At 37.8% G+C, this 17,550-nt stretch overlaps 1 protein-coding gene across 6 annotated transcripts in view; it reads right to left on the bottom strand.

The window, feature by feature from the left end:
• The window catches only part of LOC149069409 (protein DOP1A), a 727,510-nt gene that overhangs the window by 513,661 nt on the left and 196,299 nt on the right, over positions 1–17,550 (bottom strand). For all 6 annotated transcript variants that reach the window (XR_016195089.1, XM_089250153.1, XM_089250154.1 and 3 more), the window contains exon 11: positions 12,813–12,907. Coding sequence is in view for 5 of the 6 variants with exons in the window: in XM_089250153.1 (XP_089106279.1) it covers positions 12,813–12,907 (95 nt within the window). In the remaining variant the exon portion in view is untranslated. The remainder of the gene's footprint in view (positions 1–12,812; positions 12,908–17,550) is intronic.

Here is a 17,550-nt window from a genome sequence, read left to right as displayed (position 1 = left end):
AACCCAATTAACGGTTCACTAGAAGCTTGTAATATTTGTTGGGAGTGCAAAGGTAATCTCTGCATCCAGAGATTTCTCAAAATGTCACTTTCCATTTTACCCTCAGCTAACGTTTGCATTTCGGGCAAAAGCTGGGACGGGCGTTTGTCGCCTAGTTGAAGCTCCTGGAGTAACATTCGCAATTTGGAAGATTCTGATTGTTGAAACTGCTCCAGCACGCGAGTTTTGAGAGTCTTGTACATGTGCTGTTGGGGAGGATTGCGAACGATATTAGAAACATAGTTCAAAACTTTGCAATCAAGAGCTCCTACAACGGCGTGAAATTTAGTTTCATCGGCGGTTATGCCTGCCGTTTTGAATTGTGACTCAATTTGAAGAAACCAAATCTCTGAATTTGCTTCCCAGAACGGAGGGGCTCGAAAGGCAACATGTGAAACTTCAGCTGATGCAATAGGTTGAGCCATGACAAATGCAAGTATAGAAACCGGCAAATCGAGAGTAGAAAGTTTATTCCTCACCTTGAATTTCCAGGAACGTCTCTATATTGGGTAGAAACGAGTAGACTTGGCTTGAAAAAAAAAAAATAGTATATCCAAAAGACTAGGAGATTAGAAAACTTTCATCTTTGAAGAGCGTACGAACGGAAAGCACAAGGCGCGAAAACGAAATTTAAACGATGGAGAAATTAACTTCAATGTCCAAAATCAGATGCGTCCTATAGGTCACCAGTGATCCGATGCTTGTAGTGACGGCATAAAACGTAATGAAAACTTAACGATTTAATATACGAAAGAAACATAACGAGAAGGATGACACGTGTATACAAATCGTGGTACAATTCCAACTGACATTTTTTCTTTTTTTTACAATCACCAGGAGCGTGAGGAGGGTGCGCCATCTATACAGATAAGAACGCACTACAGACCTTTCTCGAGACTTCTCGAACCTTTCATCACATTAGTCTCACCGCGTTTTCTATTCGCCTCAGTGAATGGGGCATCATTATCATCACCACCTCGAGGGATGACATTGGTTGTGGATTGACCTGATGATGATGATAGTTGCTTGACTTCAGGGGATACGGAACTCAGAGGGAGGGTCACAATGGAACCACGGACAGACTTGTTATTCGCAACCAACCAGGGGGTAATTGGCACAGTTGACGATGGATTCGCATACGTGGCGACGGGCAAAGCCAGAGAAGCTTCTTTGTTCTTTGTCAAGGATTTTTGGTCAACGACAGTGGAAAAGCATTTTTCATTGATTAATGCATCTAAAAGCTGTATAGAGCCCAGCATTTCGCATACCATGGCCTTGGCAACTTCCCGCATGGTCGTGTCCATATTGTGCCTAGAGGAGAGGGCTTGAAACCCGTAATCCAGCTTATTTTTAAAGAGCGAGACTACACGTGCGTCTACAGACTTCGACGCCATCTTGGCATTGATAATATGTATTTAATGAACCATAAATAATGCAGATTAATTAGTGATGATTTACGATATACAGGATGATTATAACTAAGGTTCTGATTTTAAAAAAATGTAAAAAAAGAAGGATTGTCAGAATGACTTGAAAATTCACATGAATATTCCTGAAAAAATGTAATTTTATTTGGTAAAGGGGAAAAAATACTTAAAAATGTAAAATTATTGACATCATCCCACACGTGGGAAATTAGCTCACAGAATGGAAACAATAGCCAGTCATGACAAAAAAGATAACTCAATTAGGGAATTACTAGATTTCATAATTCATGGAGAGATCACAAAAGAAAAAAAAAATAAAGTAATTGAACAAATAACTGCAACTTACTTAAGAAATGTTAAATATGTTGTCCACCGCATGTTCTGGCTATGAGGTTGAAAGCACAAAAATTCTTGTTCAACAACAGAATCGGAGTATGCATGGTCATAACATGGATGTGCTTGCAATTCAGCTTTATTAAACTAAACCAAACGTGTCCCCCCCCCCCCGTTAATATTCCTGAGGAACTTCTAACATATAGGGAATGTGCTGGAGATTGCAATTCACCAAAGTTTGCAATCTGACCACTGTTTATAACATTTTGAGGTACCCCCACAGCCACAAGTTGCAAGGGTTAAGGTGCATCCTGTCAAAATGGGTCTTCAGCAGCTGCTTTGCTGGTATTGCAATGTGCATCTTGATAGAAGTTCTATGCACACACTGATGCTGTGGAAGTGCCGAAATGATGTGGTTGCACAAAATAGATTATACTGCTGGCCAAGTACAGCATCATCTACTTGCACATTTTGCACTTTTTTCTTTTGCGAAAGAAACTTCCATTGCTTCAGGAGTATCCATGCAAATTATCAAGTCATTCTGATCAGTACTTATTGTATAGTTTTGGAATCAAAACTTAAATTATAATCACCCTGTATATAGCTGATTATTTTTCATAAATCTGTTACTACTGTACAGTAGAACCTTGATTTACTAGGCTTAACAGTGAAAGTATAGGAAAAAACTCGAATATTAAAACTGGGCGATATACAGTATGAGATGTGGTACTTCTTATGGGAAAGAAAATGAAAATGTCTGTGACGTAATGTAACTACTAGTACATTAGTCTTTGTCCTTTAAGGACCGCTGGTGTCTTTATTGGATTATAGGACCACCTGCCCATAGCATGATGGTGTCACTACTGTAGCTGCTTCTTTGTGAAGAGAAAAAGAAACCCTGAAATGATGCACCACTACATTTAGATGTGTGATGCAATCCTTATTCATGAATTTGCTTAAGATATAGCATCAAAATGTAGCCACAGGTTAGAAAATGTATTAAGAATTTTTTTGAAAAAAAAAAACCACTTATACCATCTTACGCCATTTGAAGATATACCATCAGAATGTACCCCAAGAATATAAAATGTGGTAAAAATGAAAAATTGCGGCTAATAATAAACCAATGCAATATTTTTCAAGGAAGAAATTATATTTATACCACCAACGTGGTTTAAACCAAACAACCCTGGTTTGAGATATCTTGAGGTTGCCGCTGTAAGGGTTAAAGGTGCTTAATGAATTTGTTTGAATTGAAAAACAAAATTTCTTGGTTTTACAGTATTTGCTCCATTATTTTGAACTTACACTTAAATTAGAGCAATGTATGCTTTTAGATTTCTTACACAATGCAAACACACGTGAACTTGTTGAAACAGTTATAATGCAATGAATCGATTCTCAAACAGAATGCCACGCCACCCGTGGATAAGGGGCAGTAACAAGACTGTGGTAGGGAATGTAATCATTTCTTTTTTTCCGGGGGGTCATTCTTTTTTACTGCAGTAGAAAATAAATTTTCTCGCTTCTTTCCCAGTGACATCTTAAAGCATGGGCACACCAGACCATGGCCTGGGGACCTCACGTACAGTGGGAGGGCTTCCCTCCAAGTAGGCCAGTGTTGCGAGATACAGTGGCGTCAGAGCCGGGGGTGCTCGAGCACCCACACTCTCTTGTAGAACGGGGCAGAGCACCCACAGAATTGATTCAGGAATAAAAACCTCCTATATAGATTTCTGATTTTTTTCCCCGTAAATATCGAACACGAAAAAAAAAATTAAAGGAAAAACTGCCTGTTTTTTCCTCTCTATGAGTCTTGAATCTTGCTGGAGTCCCCGCTGCCATCACAATTGATAGTGACTTTAGGCGCCGATACTGCAAACATTTTACTGTAGTTCTCCCCCCCCCCCCCGTTTTCTCACATTTCTGCTTGTGCCCCTTTTCCCTGTTTTGCCTAAGGGATGGAGGGTATCCAGATGCATATGTTTTGGTGTGGCGTCAGAACCCGGGGGTGCTGCTGCTTGAGCACCCAAAGTGCTTTGCAGTAAACAAAAACCTAACAAAAAATGAAAAATCTTTTTCTCTTCATCCTATACCTGTCCCTTCTTTGTTGCTCTACTTATACAGTAGTTATTCCTATAGCTTCAGGCACCTAAGATGGGTATTTTTGAAGCCCACACCAACTTTTTTTAACGATTCTGTCCACTCAGGCAGGAGCGCAACTAGGGGGAAGCAGGCAGGTCTGGTGGCTTGGGCGCTGAACCAGGAGGAGCGCTGAATTCATTCTTTAACTGCTTCCTCTTCGTGCAAGGGGTGCCGAAATTCCGGCTTGTCCCGCGTGACAAAGTATTTAGTTGCGGCCCTGCACACAGGCGTCCTTCCATTATCTCAGGATAAAAGTATTTTACAATAAATGAAATTCTGCATTGATGGGGCGATGCAGACACACATTTCACACGAATAAATAAATGCCTTCAAAGATTTTTTAAGGAAAATTTGTCTCTTTGTTTATGACTGATACCGGCAGACATTGGCATACTCAAAGGGGGGTAACCCCCCCCCCCTGAGCCAAGATTGTAGTGTCATTTTGCAGGAAAAAACTTAAAAAAATCTGAACCCCCTCGATAAAATTCAGCGTACGCCTATGCCGGCAGATATGGGATAATTTGCTTAAAAGTCTTGACAGTGGTACAATTGTGCGTGCATTTATTTCCTTAGACCAGCGGTTCTCAATCGGTGTTCAGCGGAGTCCTTGGGGCTCCATGTGCACTTCGGGAAAGGCTCCGCAGTCACTTGAAGAAAATAAAATAAATCAGTAAATGATAAATAAATAAAAGAGATGAATCTACGGAGGTCCGTCATAGAAATTATATACTAAAAAGGGCTGCACGAGTAGATAAAAGTTAAGATCTGCTGCTTTAGACTGCTCATCAAGGCAAGTTCTCCAAGTGTTTGGACCTTCTTTCATTCGAAGCAGCTAGGTTAGCAATAGTTCCACTTATACAATATCAAGTGGTTCTCAAGTGTTTGTCAACCACGGCTCCCTCGTGCACGACTCCTCTAGGATGTGGAGGCCATGAGATTGTGAGGGCTCAAAAGATGCCAGACCAACTTGACATTCACGGGCCCCTTTATAATGAATTTATAGCGTGAAAAACAAAAATGACGAGAATCGTCCTGGGCCCAGGGCTGGAGCCCTGTCAGCCTCACCCTTGTGGGGCCCTGGTCCTAGCCATCATTTCTCCTCCGCCTTTTAGAAGTGATGAAAGAAATCAATTTAGAGCACGGAACAGGCACGCATCAATGTTGCAAAGTCACAGTGAACCCACTAGAAACCGCAACGTGCACTTTTTAGAACCACTGATATCTAAATTTGTTTATGTAAAAAAACTGTGTTACATTAATGTATAGCAAAAGACTCTATATTGGGCAGGAGCAGCTCGCTAACAGGGTTTCAGTCCAGAGGCCTGGGACGATTCTCCTATCATTTATTGTTTTGCACATTGCAAATTAACTATAGAAGGGCACATGTGTGAAAAGTTTAGTCTAAGGCTCTGCTGCGGGAGGCCATAGGGAATAAGGATACAGAGAATATCTTCCGAAAAATCTTGCGCTAACCTTAAAAATTATCATTTTAAGATGAAAGAATTTAATTAAAATATCATATATGAGTATTTTCTCTATATACCAATATGATATTTTAATTAAATTTTCTTAAATATTTTCAATTTTTATCAGTTATCTATTTCTGATCACATGGAGGCCCAGTCTTCATTCCTTCTGAGCCATGGTTCCATTTGGAGCAATATTTTTGTTTGGAAATCAAACAGTGCCGAGCACAGCCACGGTTCCTAATTGAAAAAGGTGTGCCACGAGATCGGCCAAGACAGGGTGCCGCTGTATACAGTATTTCCAAGGTAGAATTGGCAGCTTGTGGTAGGAAATTTGGGGGGAAGTGCCAAAACAAATTTTCATTCTTGGTAGGAGCCCTGTTAGCCCCCATCAGTTGGGGGTATGATTTTTAGATCTCTGTTTAAAGGTAGCCCTGCACATGATCATGTGGGCTCGAACATTTTTTATTTCGGTTCTTCCGAAGGAGGTTCAGGAGGGTCAGTGATCTTGGATGAGGAAACGATTCACTTTTTATTCTTTTATTATATACCGAATATTATTCTTTGAAGGGGTATGCATCTGTGACCATCACAAGGGGCCCATGTGACAGAAGGAAGAACCCCCCCTTTCTCAAACCAATAGAAATTTTCCATTTTGTTGAAGCAGACCAGACCTAAGCAGTTGCAAAAGGTGCGTTACCACCTGGTCGCAAAATTTAAGGGGGGGAGGCGCAATTTTCGTAAAAGAAATCCTTTTCTTCTGAAATGGGAAACATGATTTTTTTTTCCCCTCCTGAAACTTACATTTCGTGGGAGAAGAATCAGCTCCCAGTTTCAAACCCTGATAACATCAAAAAGTGCTCGTGGCTTACAATTAGTGAAGGAATTCCAAAGAGCATATGCAAAGACGGGGGGTCTTTCAGTTTGACCGACATCCCCTTGGGTGCCAGAAAGCGGATATATTTGTGTGCGGTAAATGGTACGTAGGTATGGGGGAGGTAACACCAAGGAAGCAAAGAAAATTTTGAAACCATGGATATTCTTCTTTCTTTTTTTTTCTGAAGTTCTATTATTTTCCCAAACACTAAAAATGCTATTAAACGATCAGTGAAGTTTGCCGACAACCAGCTACAGAAGCTTGTGAGATTTTTTTGGTTGTCCAATTTTGCCAATGACCAATTCTTTATTGTGATTGGATGTTATTAGCATGGTTGTGCTTACAGCAACCACATTGCACTAATTGCCTTAGTCGTCGCCTTCTTTTTCTGCATGTTAGATAGCGAGTAAACGTACAGTATGTTTACTGCTGGCCAGAATGATTGCCACACATCAATATCGACGGCTCAGCGCAGTGCCCCTAGCAGACGCGACGCACACTTTGAGAACCATTGGTGTAAACAGTGAAGATGAAGTACAAACATAATTACTCTATCGAAGATCTAGGCATTTCATATTTGGATTTTCCAACAGGCGAATTCACTACATAGTGGCGATTCATATAATTCGTTGTTAAATGAAACTTATCAGTGATATTTTTGTAGATTTTGCGTACAGAAATTGTTTCTTATAGGATCTTGTTTCGCAACTTAATGGCAGAGTATTATTTCCATTGCCTATCGCATACTGAAAAAAAATTCATTTTAATTGTTGTTCCCCCTCCCTCATAGGATTGTAGAAAAAATTTATAACCAGTGCTCTGGCATGACTAAATACTAATTCAATTAGTTATGATTAGTGCCACAATAAATTTGGTTGGTACTTGCCAAATTATTTGAAATTTAATTTACTCTCGATGGCTCGACAGTCTACTACTATATTGGATATAATATTTTTAGTTGACCTCTTAACAGTCAACACTTTCAGGTTTTAATTGTTGTATGTTATTTTGAAAGTATCCATCTACCTTAATTACCTTACCCTATCATAATTACATGCAAGTAAGCATGCATTGAAAGCATTTTGTATAAATTCAAAGATTTACGTAATAAAATATTTTCATAGACTAGGTTCGTAGCAAAAATAATTATAAAGAAAAAACCATGACTTGTTTATATAAGAATCCAATGATGAATTATTTTAGAAATTATTACTAAAGTACCTTTTTATCAAGAAAAATATATAGACAAGTTTATCTCTGCCTATGGCTGTGCCACAGGCACAGAGCACTGCTATAAGGAAAAGTATTAAATCAGGAGTAAAGAGAAATATAATTGCAGAAAAGTTTAGAGAAAGAAAGAATATGTTTCTTGTCTGTAAAAACACTGGAATTATAGTGCATTAATCTCTCAAAGAAAACGAATTTTTTATGCATTTTATCTAGCTAGGAACACAGTTGCGAATTTTCGGGATCACTTCACTAAAGCGGCTTATACGCCATAGTGACGCGTAACCAATGTCGTCTCAAATGGTGAGACTTTTGCCCAGAGGCTCAAGTCACCCATGATATACAGAATTTATACAAAAATATATTTGTGTTTTTTTTTAAATATAAATTTTTACAAATACTTTTTCAATTTTTGATATCCTGCAGGGAGGGGGGTATCCCCCCTCAGCGAACGCCTGTGTGAGCACCCACTGGTCGAAAATACTTCCGGCACCCCTGGCGAGATATGTTAGGAATTATGAAGACAGTGACAAGGCTGCGATTCCTGAACAGTGAACCACAGCATTTTAAGATGTCATTGCTATTTGTGCAGCAAATATTCATATTCTGCTGATAGTGTTATTGAACGCTGTCTTATTACTACATGCAATATAATTTAATACCCAGAGTATCATAGTACCTCAGTAAGTCGCATTACAGTTTGGTTCCAGAATAATAACAAGACTGCTATTATGAAACAGTGTACCATGGTACACTAATGCTAGTTCTCAACCTATAGTCATCAGTGGCGTAGAGAAGTTTTTGTCAATGGAGGAGCAAAATTATGAAGAGCGTAATTTTGATTGATTTGACTAATTTTGATTTTTTTGAAAAATTTAAAAATTTAAATTATATATTTTAATATATAACTATATATTTATTCAAATACAAGCCCAGAACCAGTAAATTGCCCAACAAAGTTAATGTAAAAAAGATTTAATTATAAGAACTAATAAAGAAAAGTAAAAATGCATAATTAATCTAAGATACGAATGTATAGCAAAAATTTCATTTACATCCAATTGTTATGCTCTTCTTCCATAATGTTACACTCCTAATGTAAGCAAATTACACACACACTGATAGATGACTCAGTGCCACAGCAGTGTGCCACTACATGGTAGGATGACCACACACATTCCTGGGTACCTTTTATTATAATTCTTTCTGTTTGAACACTTGTCGTACAGCAAGAAGATGGGGGTCATCACATAGGCTCAGAGTTTTTCTGGGCAGGACCAGCTTGATGCATAGGCCCTTAACATGGGCATGGCCTGCGGCCTAGATTACACAGAGGAAGGCACCCTAATGGTAATGTGATGTGGCACTATTGATTTTATAGAGCGAGAGTGAAATTTGTAATACATATACTTATTCCCCATAAAAGAAACATTTCTGATAATCCCCTTTTCGATTTTACGAATGTAAATACTTCCCATTGATTTAACATTGCACACATGAGTTGAAAGGTTTTTTACTTGCTATAAATTGAAATGTTCTTTCCTTTCTAGCTAACCAATATGAGAGAAGACAAAACCCCACATTAAACTAGCACATTCTACTTTTTACATGGTTACAACTTTGGAAGGGGTTTTCAGTCATAGACCCACAAGGACGGGGCTTACAGGGCTCAAGCAAGGGGGCCGGGACAATTATCTTAATTTTTGGCTTTTTCCGCAATAAATTAACTATAGAAGGGCAATGGGACCCACAAAAGATCCCAGCCTAGCAGTCCTGACATAGATGTGGGGGCCATGATTCAAGTCTTCAAAACTGGCTTTAAGTCCCCATTATGGCAAGAATGCAAGCTTTTCTTATGCTCCATCATCAATAGGGAAACAATGGGTTAAGTCCTTTTTTGACAAACATTGAGATAATCAGTCAAAATCAAATCTTCAAAGCAGCATACCATTTAGTTCTGTCCTATTTGATTCGATGAAAAGTTTTGTGAAGAATGGTTGAAAACCATATAGTTATATTCAATGCACATATACTTTTACAGAATATAAATAAGAAATAAATGAAGGGAGAGTTTGAAAAGATGGGCAAAACTTTAAAGGGTTGTAGAAAAGAAAAACAAACATTTTTTTGTCCTAGTTAATTCCAAACAGCAATAATGGCCATATTCACCAGCTGAGTTTAACTTCAATTGCAAGTTGAAGGATTAATGATTGACACGCAAGTCCGTAGCCAAAAATTTTGTTTGGAAGGAGCAGGGACCAAAGTGAGAGAACAATAGAATTGGCTATCTTTTTCCCTTTTTTCTGTCATTTTTTCAGACTCCCAAGTTCCCTCCCGCCCTCGCTACAGCCTTGATGACACAGATTGGTCAAAATCCTGAATTCAACTAATCTGTTTTGATTTCCAATTCTAACACCACACAGTTATTCTGAGCATTTTTTAAATTTTAACTGCCATTTGCACCTTCATTTTTAAAAACTTTAAAAATTTTCCCTCTGACTTTCTTATTTGTCAAAAAAAATCTTTTGGAGCAAAAACCAAAAATTTTGTCATTCTGTTAATTTCGAAAAACTACTTTTACCTACACTACTACTTTAACTGCAAGTTGAAAGTTTTGTTCCTCAACTAGATTTTGAATATACTATCAATGCATTTTTTAGAAAATAAAATTATTTTCTCTTTAAACTAGGGTATAGAATCATACAAGTTTCATTACATTTTAGGCGTAAGCAAACATACAAAATATTTCAAAAGAGGGGCAATTTCTAAAAAATAGTAGAATACACTAAAATAAATTTTTTTGTCTAACAAATACTTGCTGGAAAATAGGGCACGAAAGTGTCAAAACACCCTTGAGGGTAAAAGCCAAGGAGGTGAATCATATTTCATTTTCGAACATGCATTTTGTGGCCACAGGCCCAAATCAATGGGTCAAAAAGTCCACTGAATGGGTGTGAAAGTTGTACAGTGACCATAGATCCCATATTCTATTGGACAAAACCATATTATTTGGGTAAATTATACAATTATATCTTAACAAAATGGTTTGGTCTGTTGCAAGAACTTGAAAAAAAAGCAACAAAATTGCAATAACAATTGCAACTGAAACACCTAATGTTTTTCTACTAGTAAATTGTATTTTATTGTATCTGCTGCAGCTTGAATGGGAGTGACCGTAGATGGCACAACTCTAAAAATTCATATCCTTAATAATTCATGAACAAAGCAATAAAACAATTCTTTCTTTCCCAGTGTGCTTTATTTAATCTTTTTCTGTTAAAAGTGTTCTGAAATTGCTGCTTGTGAATACGTGTGAATAGCTGTACTGTAAAGTAAATCTGTTTTGTCCTTCAAATTACTTTATGCTTTGGCATCTCGACTGCTTGTGAGACACATTATCTAGAACAATTTGGTGTCAGAGGTGGGATAATTCATGATGTGAATGGTTAAGACCACAGGGGTGGACATAAACGAGATGAGAGAGCAGCTGAACCAGTTGATATCTGTGACGAAACAGATGAAATCAAGCATCGTGGACAAGATGAACAAATTTTACAACCCTATGAATGACAAGATAGAGACTGAAAGCTCAACCCTCAACACCTTCATTGCTGTTGTAGAAGAGGATGTCACCACTTTTAACTCCATCGAAAATCTCACCGCCATTAACTCCTCTATTACTGAATTGAGAGAGGATGTCGCCACTGTGAAAGGAGATATCACCATAGCTGGGGTGAAGGATGACATTGCCACTGCTGTTCCTGGATTTAAAGAACTCTCCCAGGAAATGAATACAGTTGATGAGCTCTCGAAGAGAATACTGGAGCTTGAAAAGAAAAATTTTAAAAGCCAACGTCTTTCATGGATTCTCAGTATGTTCTGCCAGATGTAACTGAAGTTAACCGGCTGAACATCAATCATACAATATAAGATGGGAACACACTATAATTGATCATAGGATCCAGTTCAAGATGCTCGCCTCTGTAATTGAATGGAACTGTGTACTTCTACTTAGCCGTCGCACTCAAAGGAGAAGCTGCCGAAATGCTACAGATGCTTGCTACAGCCAAACCAATCCAGCTACAAAGCTCTGACAAACACACTCAAGTTGAGGTTAAGAGAAAACTACCCCAAGGACTTCCACTGGCTGCAACTCAAGATCAGGCAGCAGAAGACCGGGGAATCGTTGCAAGTTCTGGTCCTGGACATCGAAAGGCCCACACAGTTGGCTTACCCTGACTACCCATCAGACATCAGAGATAGATTAACCTTGCAAAGCTAACAAGGATCCGGACATCCAGCAGGCGCTGTGTCTGGGGGGGATAAAAAAATGTGAAGAGAACCCTCACATCTAAGCACTGAAGTTCAAAGCAGCACATCAAGGAAAGAAAATGCAGAGTGGTCCCCGATGCTGTCATGGAGGACTCTACTTTGGACATCAAAAAACTAAAATAACTCTTGAAAAGTGAAAGAAACGACCATAGGAATCAGAAAAACAAGCCATTCGTATGCTGGAGAAGCCACCTGCAAAGATCCTGCCCCTTGACAGTTCCCAAGAGAGGGTACATCACTCCATCTTCAAGGGAGAGTAATGGTTTCCAATCACAGAGTGTTGACAAGAGTCACGTCTTCCATTCACACGAATGCCATCTTTCACCTACAGCAGGGACCACCTGTTTCGCCAGATGCCCCTTGCCTTTAGTGCATCTTCAGATAAAATACGAGTGAGAGGGGGACCCCAAAGGCTTGCGTCTATTATGTGACAGTTGTATCTTTCTTTCCACTGGAGATAGCCATGCTAAGAAGTTCTCTGATAGAGAACTTCTCAGTGAGGTTGGCGAGAATAGGCCATACCTCACCAACGCCTCGCATCGATAAATTGATTAAGAGGCTTTCGTTCCCATAGCAACGAGTGATGCAGTTGCCTCGTAACTTCCCCTTCACTGCAAAGTTAACCTGAAACGGACTATATAGTGAACTATTTATTTTCTTAACATTGTTTCCCGGTCAGTTTGCAACTTAGTTCTTGCTATTTGTTTCCTTTGACATTGTAGGCTTTTGAATTAATGAGCTATAGTAGGCTTTTTACTTTTTAATTCATGAATTAAAATATAAATCAAGTTATCTATGCTTTCTCTAACTCTAGCCAAATCATATAATTTCAGCAACTTGGCATATTGTGTGGCTGCTAAATATATGATTAAAAATGTTTGTTTTCAGGCATTGTGCCACTTCTTGTAGTGTTGCCTATCTTTTCAGTTTTATTCTGTATATAGATCAACATTAAAGAGTACATACTGGTCAAAAGATCTTGAAATGACAGAGGATTTCATGAAATTCACCCTTGTTAAATGCCATAAAAAAATGAACTTTTCTTGGGCATACAATGAATCCTGAAAGAAATTTTCATATATACACTTTTTTTTACACTAAATCAAAAATTGTATTTTTTTTTTCTAAGAAATAATTAACCTTTTAACAATAAAAATAACCTTTACAATAAAACAATAACCATTTAACTTCCCAATAATTGCCACATTGTCGATCCAGTTCTTATAGATTTTACTGTATCATTACTCTATTTTCCCATTTCTGATACAAAATGAAGTCTTTTTTCTTTCTTTCTTTCAACCAAGCACAACTCAGGTCTATCACCATCTATGGGCGATTTACTACCTAGTAAGTTGTGCTGGAAGTGTAACTATGTACCTAACAGTCTGAGTGCGTATCTACTGTTGCGTGTGATTTTTCAGTGTTGTCATCTATATTTCAGAAGTGAAATGAGTTATGCGATTGAATTATATTTGCACTGTTTGTAAGTCTGTTGCTCTTTGTGGCAAGACTTTTTAAATGGGAGATCGGCTCGGATACGAGCCTTGAAATTGATAACCACAGGAAACCAACTTCAACCGACCGCCACTGTGGCGATAATGGGGTACAAAATGAAGTCATATGAGCCTATGCTTTCTTTGCTAGGATTTTATAATATTCAAGAGGACACGTTCAACAATTCTGTTGTTCCAAACTGTACCTCTGGCTTGAAATATTATGTCCCAGTTCCACTAATAGAATTCAAGAACAAAGGAACTTCAATTTACGAGCATAATTCATTCTCTGGATGTGCTTGTAATCAAAAACAGTTTATCGAATTAAACCTTCTCATGGGAAATAATGGAAACTCCACAGATTCGTTTTATGACCTTTTCCCAAGCAAAAATGCAGGTTGACTAATTAATGTTATTGTAATTTCGTTTATAAAATATATATATATCATTATACATATTTTCATATATATTTCCTTTATAAAATATTATATTAAAGGCTTGCATATTTCCAGAATGATATAGAAGAGCAAGTCGAATCACTTTGGAATCTCAGCTTTCATGAGGGTGATAGTGTCTTTCAAAGGTTTGTGCTATATTACTCCTGCAGTCAATGACTGTCTGGTATCTGGCAACACTGGCAAAACATTATTACTGATGGCAACACCTGGGTAGAACATAGATCATCAACAACGACAGAACGGCCACCCAATCCCGGTCTCCAAGAACATCACCATTTGTATTTTATTATTATCTAACTATGGAACAGTTTAATAAAACGAATATTCTACATTTCTGGCGACGAGGAGAAGAACGAACAAGATGGCAACCAAGCTTTATGAACTGCCGCGAACAGACCAGAATGAAATAGCAACTCAATGCGATCATCAAGTTTGACTTCGGTGAGTTTATTTGTGGAAAAAATTACATACACTATTATATTCATCATTTTGAACTGGAATTGTGTGTTTTCTAAATCACGGACGATGCCGATGTACGCGATCTTATTCTCCAATGCATGGAACCGCATCTTTTCAAATTGGTGAGGGATAATTTTGATCCTATCTTGCCGGATGAAAAAAACACATGCAGAATTCCCGCAGCGGTATCGTCACAGTGGCGAGACAGTGAAGGAGTACATATCAGCTCTGTGAACATTGGCGGTGAAATGCTAGTTCAAAACTAATCTGGATGAGCGTTTACGGGATCAACTCATTCTAGGAATCAACGATTTAGGAATTGTTACTCCACGAACACGCTGACAAAGCTTCAACACTCAATAAAGTCGAGAAATCAGCTGCCAACAACGAATCCACTTTATTGAACAGAAAAGCTGTTGAATCCATGATCAACCCTGAACATGTGCTCATTACTACATAACCATATGTGATAACACCGCTAAATCAAAAGGTAAACAAGCCAAAGGAGATCGCAATGATGCCCGATCATGAAGGAAAGACAACAAAGTTATGGCCATTTCCAGAAAGTTTGTGTGAAATCTGGAAACGCTGAGTTTGTGCATAACATTTTTTGTGTCAGTCAAGATTAATAAAGGTATGAAATCAATGCCTTGGTGAACAAATGTCGTTAAATTTCAGTATGACACTGGGTCATTCAAATCACTCATCCCGAAAGTTTTTTAACAAAATTGGGAAACCAAGATTATCTGAATCAAAACAACTGTTATAGTTGTAGCCTATTGCTACAATTGGTGAAGCAAAAGTAAACATTAAAATTGGTACAACAACCAAAACAAATACAAATACAACGCCACAACAGGCAAAATGCCCAACGAGGTGGCTGAGAAAAAGATGCCCATAAAAATATGGATGTCATATATTTCAAAAATACAGCAACCCAATTAAAAATGCAATTAACAAAAATTACAATCAATATATACACATGATAAAATATTATACAATGCCCACGCACACACGCATAAAGAATATCCCTACTCTATATTTGCACCTTGTACTTTTGACGATTTTTCATTTATTCGACATATTTGCATGTAATCGATATTATTATATTATTATTATATTGGTATCTATCCAACATTACTCGCATCTATTCAGCATTAATTGTATCTAATTGATCTGCATCATTCGACTTCTACCCCCATATGTTTTCCCTTACAAAATACTTATTGGACTTGAACTGCATAAAATGTATATGATAAAAAAAAAAAAAGTCCCTTGTGATCTGAAATTGTATTCACATAAATATTTCTAATTTTCCCCATTTAATCCTGATGCACTGAGTAGAAACAGAACTCTTTTACCATCACTTTTTGATGCTCTTGCTGGGGGTTTTTGGCATCACGATCCCCATGTGATGTTTTTCCTCCCCTTTTCCACTTTGAAGAGATGTTGCTTATATACACGTGATAAAATATTATACAATGCCCATAAGAATACTTATGGTCATCTTATTCTAAGTATAGATAGCTTCTCGATTTACCCCAACATGTTTATTGTATTTCTTTTTGAACGTGTCAATTGTGTTGCAATTTACTACCTCCGGGGGTAAGCTATTTCATTTATTAACAACCCTATTAGAGAAACATTCCCTGCGACACCATAACCTTGCATTGTTCCTCACCAATCGATACTGGTGTCCCCTTGTAAAAGCAGTCGATTGGCGTTGTACTAAAAGTCCATGGTCCACCCTATCCATCCCATTGAAAATTTTGAACACTTCGATCATATCTCCTCGACACCTGCATTCGTCCAAAAAGAAATACGATAAACATGTTGGGGTAAATCGAGAAGCTATCCATTCTTAGAATAAGGCAACCATAAGTATTCTTTATAAAGTTTATGGGCATTGTATAATATTTTATCATGTGTATATATTGTTTATAATTTGTGTTAATTGCATTTTTAATTGGGTTGCTGTTTTTTTTTTTAAATATATGACATCCATATTTTTATGGGCATCTTTTTATCAGCCACCTCATTGGGCATTTTCCCTGTTGTGGCGTTGTATTTGTATCAGTCACACATGGGAACAGTCAATAACAACATCAAATTTAGAGAGAATGCAGTGCCTAAAATTGTGAAAGCACGACCAGTTCCTTATGCCTTGCGTGCTGCTGAAGGCATAGAAATTTACAGACTGGTACGAAACAGAACACTAGAACAAGTGGATGTAACCAATGAAATTGTCCAATGGGCTTCTCCTGTAATTTACGTCACAAAGAAAAACAGTCATTTGTCTATGTGGGGATTTCAAATCAACAACAAATCCTTACACGATAACTGAATCATATCCACTTCCAACATTTGAGGATGTTGTTGCAAAGTTTAATGGCTGTGTGGAGTTTAATCAATCCGAAGGACACGTTTCTTTAAGTCAAGGTCAATGAATATTCACAAAAGTATGTGATAATTTCGACAAAGAGGTTATTTTCGTTACATCAGCATGCCATGTGCTCCAATTATTTTCCAGAAACTGATGAATCAGTTCCTTGTCAGAATGGTGGGAGTAACCTGGTTCCAGCATGATATTGCAGTTGGTGAATGCAAAATAACAGAACACTTATCAAGATTTTGCAAAGTTTTTGATATTTTTCGAAAGGTAGGCTTGAAAACGCAACAGCCAAAATTACAGATTTTCAAATCAGAGATAAAATTCTTGAGACAAAGAATCAACAAGAACGGTATTCTGCCTGATAGCGACAGAATAAAAGTTCTCAGTGGCCAACAAATGTTCCAGAACTGAGATCTTCTTTTAGGTTCAGTGATCTACTATTGCAGTAGATTTGTCAAGAACTTGCAAATTCTTTGTGCACTTCTACACAAACTTCTGCAAAAGAACAAAAGTTGGAAATGGAGGAAGGTTCAACAACGATCCTTTGAAAATATCTGAGAGTAAATACCATCTGATATACTGCTAGTACATTTTAATCCAGCAAAACCAACTGTAATGTCTTGTGATGTTTCAACCAGAGGTTTGGGAGCTTTGATCCAACATCGTGTTGATGATTAACTGAAAATAATTGCTGCTGTTTCCAGAACTCTCAACCAGGGCGAAAAGAACTATTCCAGCATTGATTGAGAGGCCTTAGCCATTATATTTGCTACAAAAGTTTTACTAGTATCTGATAGGCAAGCACTTCACTATACGAAGCGACCACACACCGCTAAAACACATCATTGGTGATAAGGAAGTACCTCGTTTGGCTGCTTCAAGGTTAACAAGATGGGCTATCA

This window comes from Pholcus phalangioides, unplaced genomic scaffold (genome assembly GCF_987345545.1).
Source record: "Pholcus phalangioides strain wild (caught in Gottingen) unplaced genomic scaffold, Ppha-v1.0 ptg000022l_1, whole genome shotgun sequence".
NCBI classification, from domain to species: domain Eukaryota; kingdom Metazoa; phylum Arthropoda; class Arachnida; order Araneae; family Pholcidae; genus Pholcus; species Pholcus phalangioides.
Note: the sequence above shows the minus strand (reverse complement) of the source record. Positions and strands in the feature narration are given on the sequence as shown.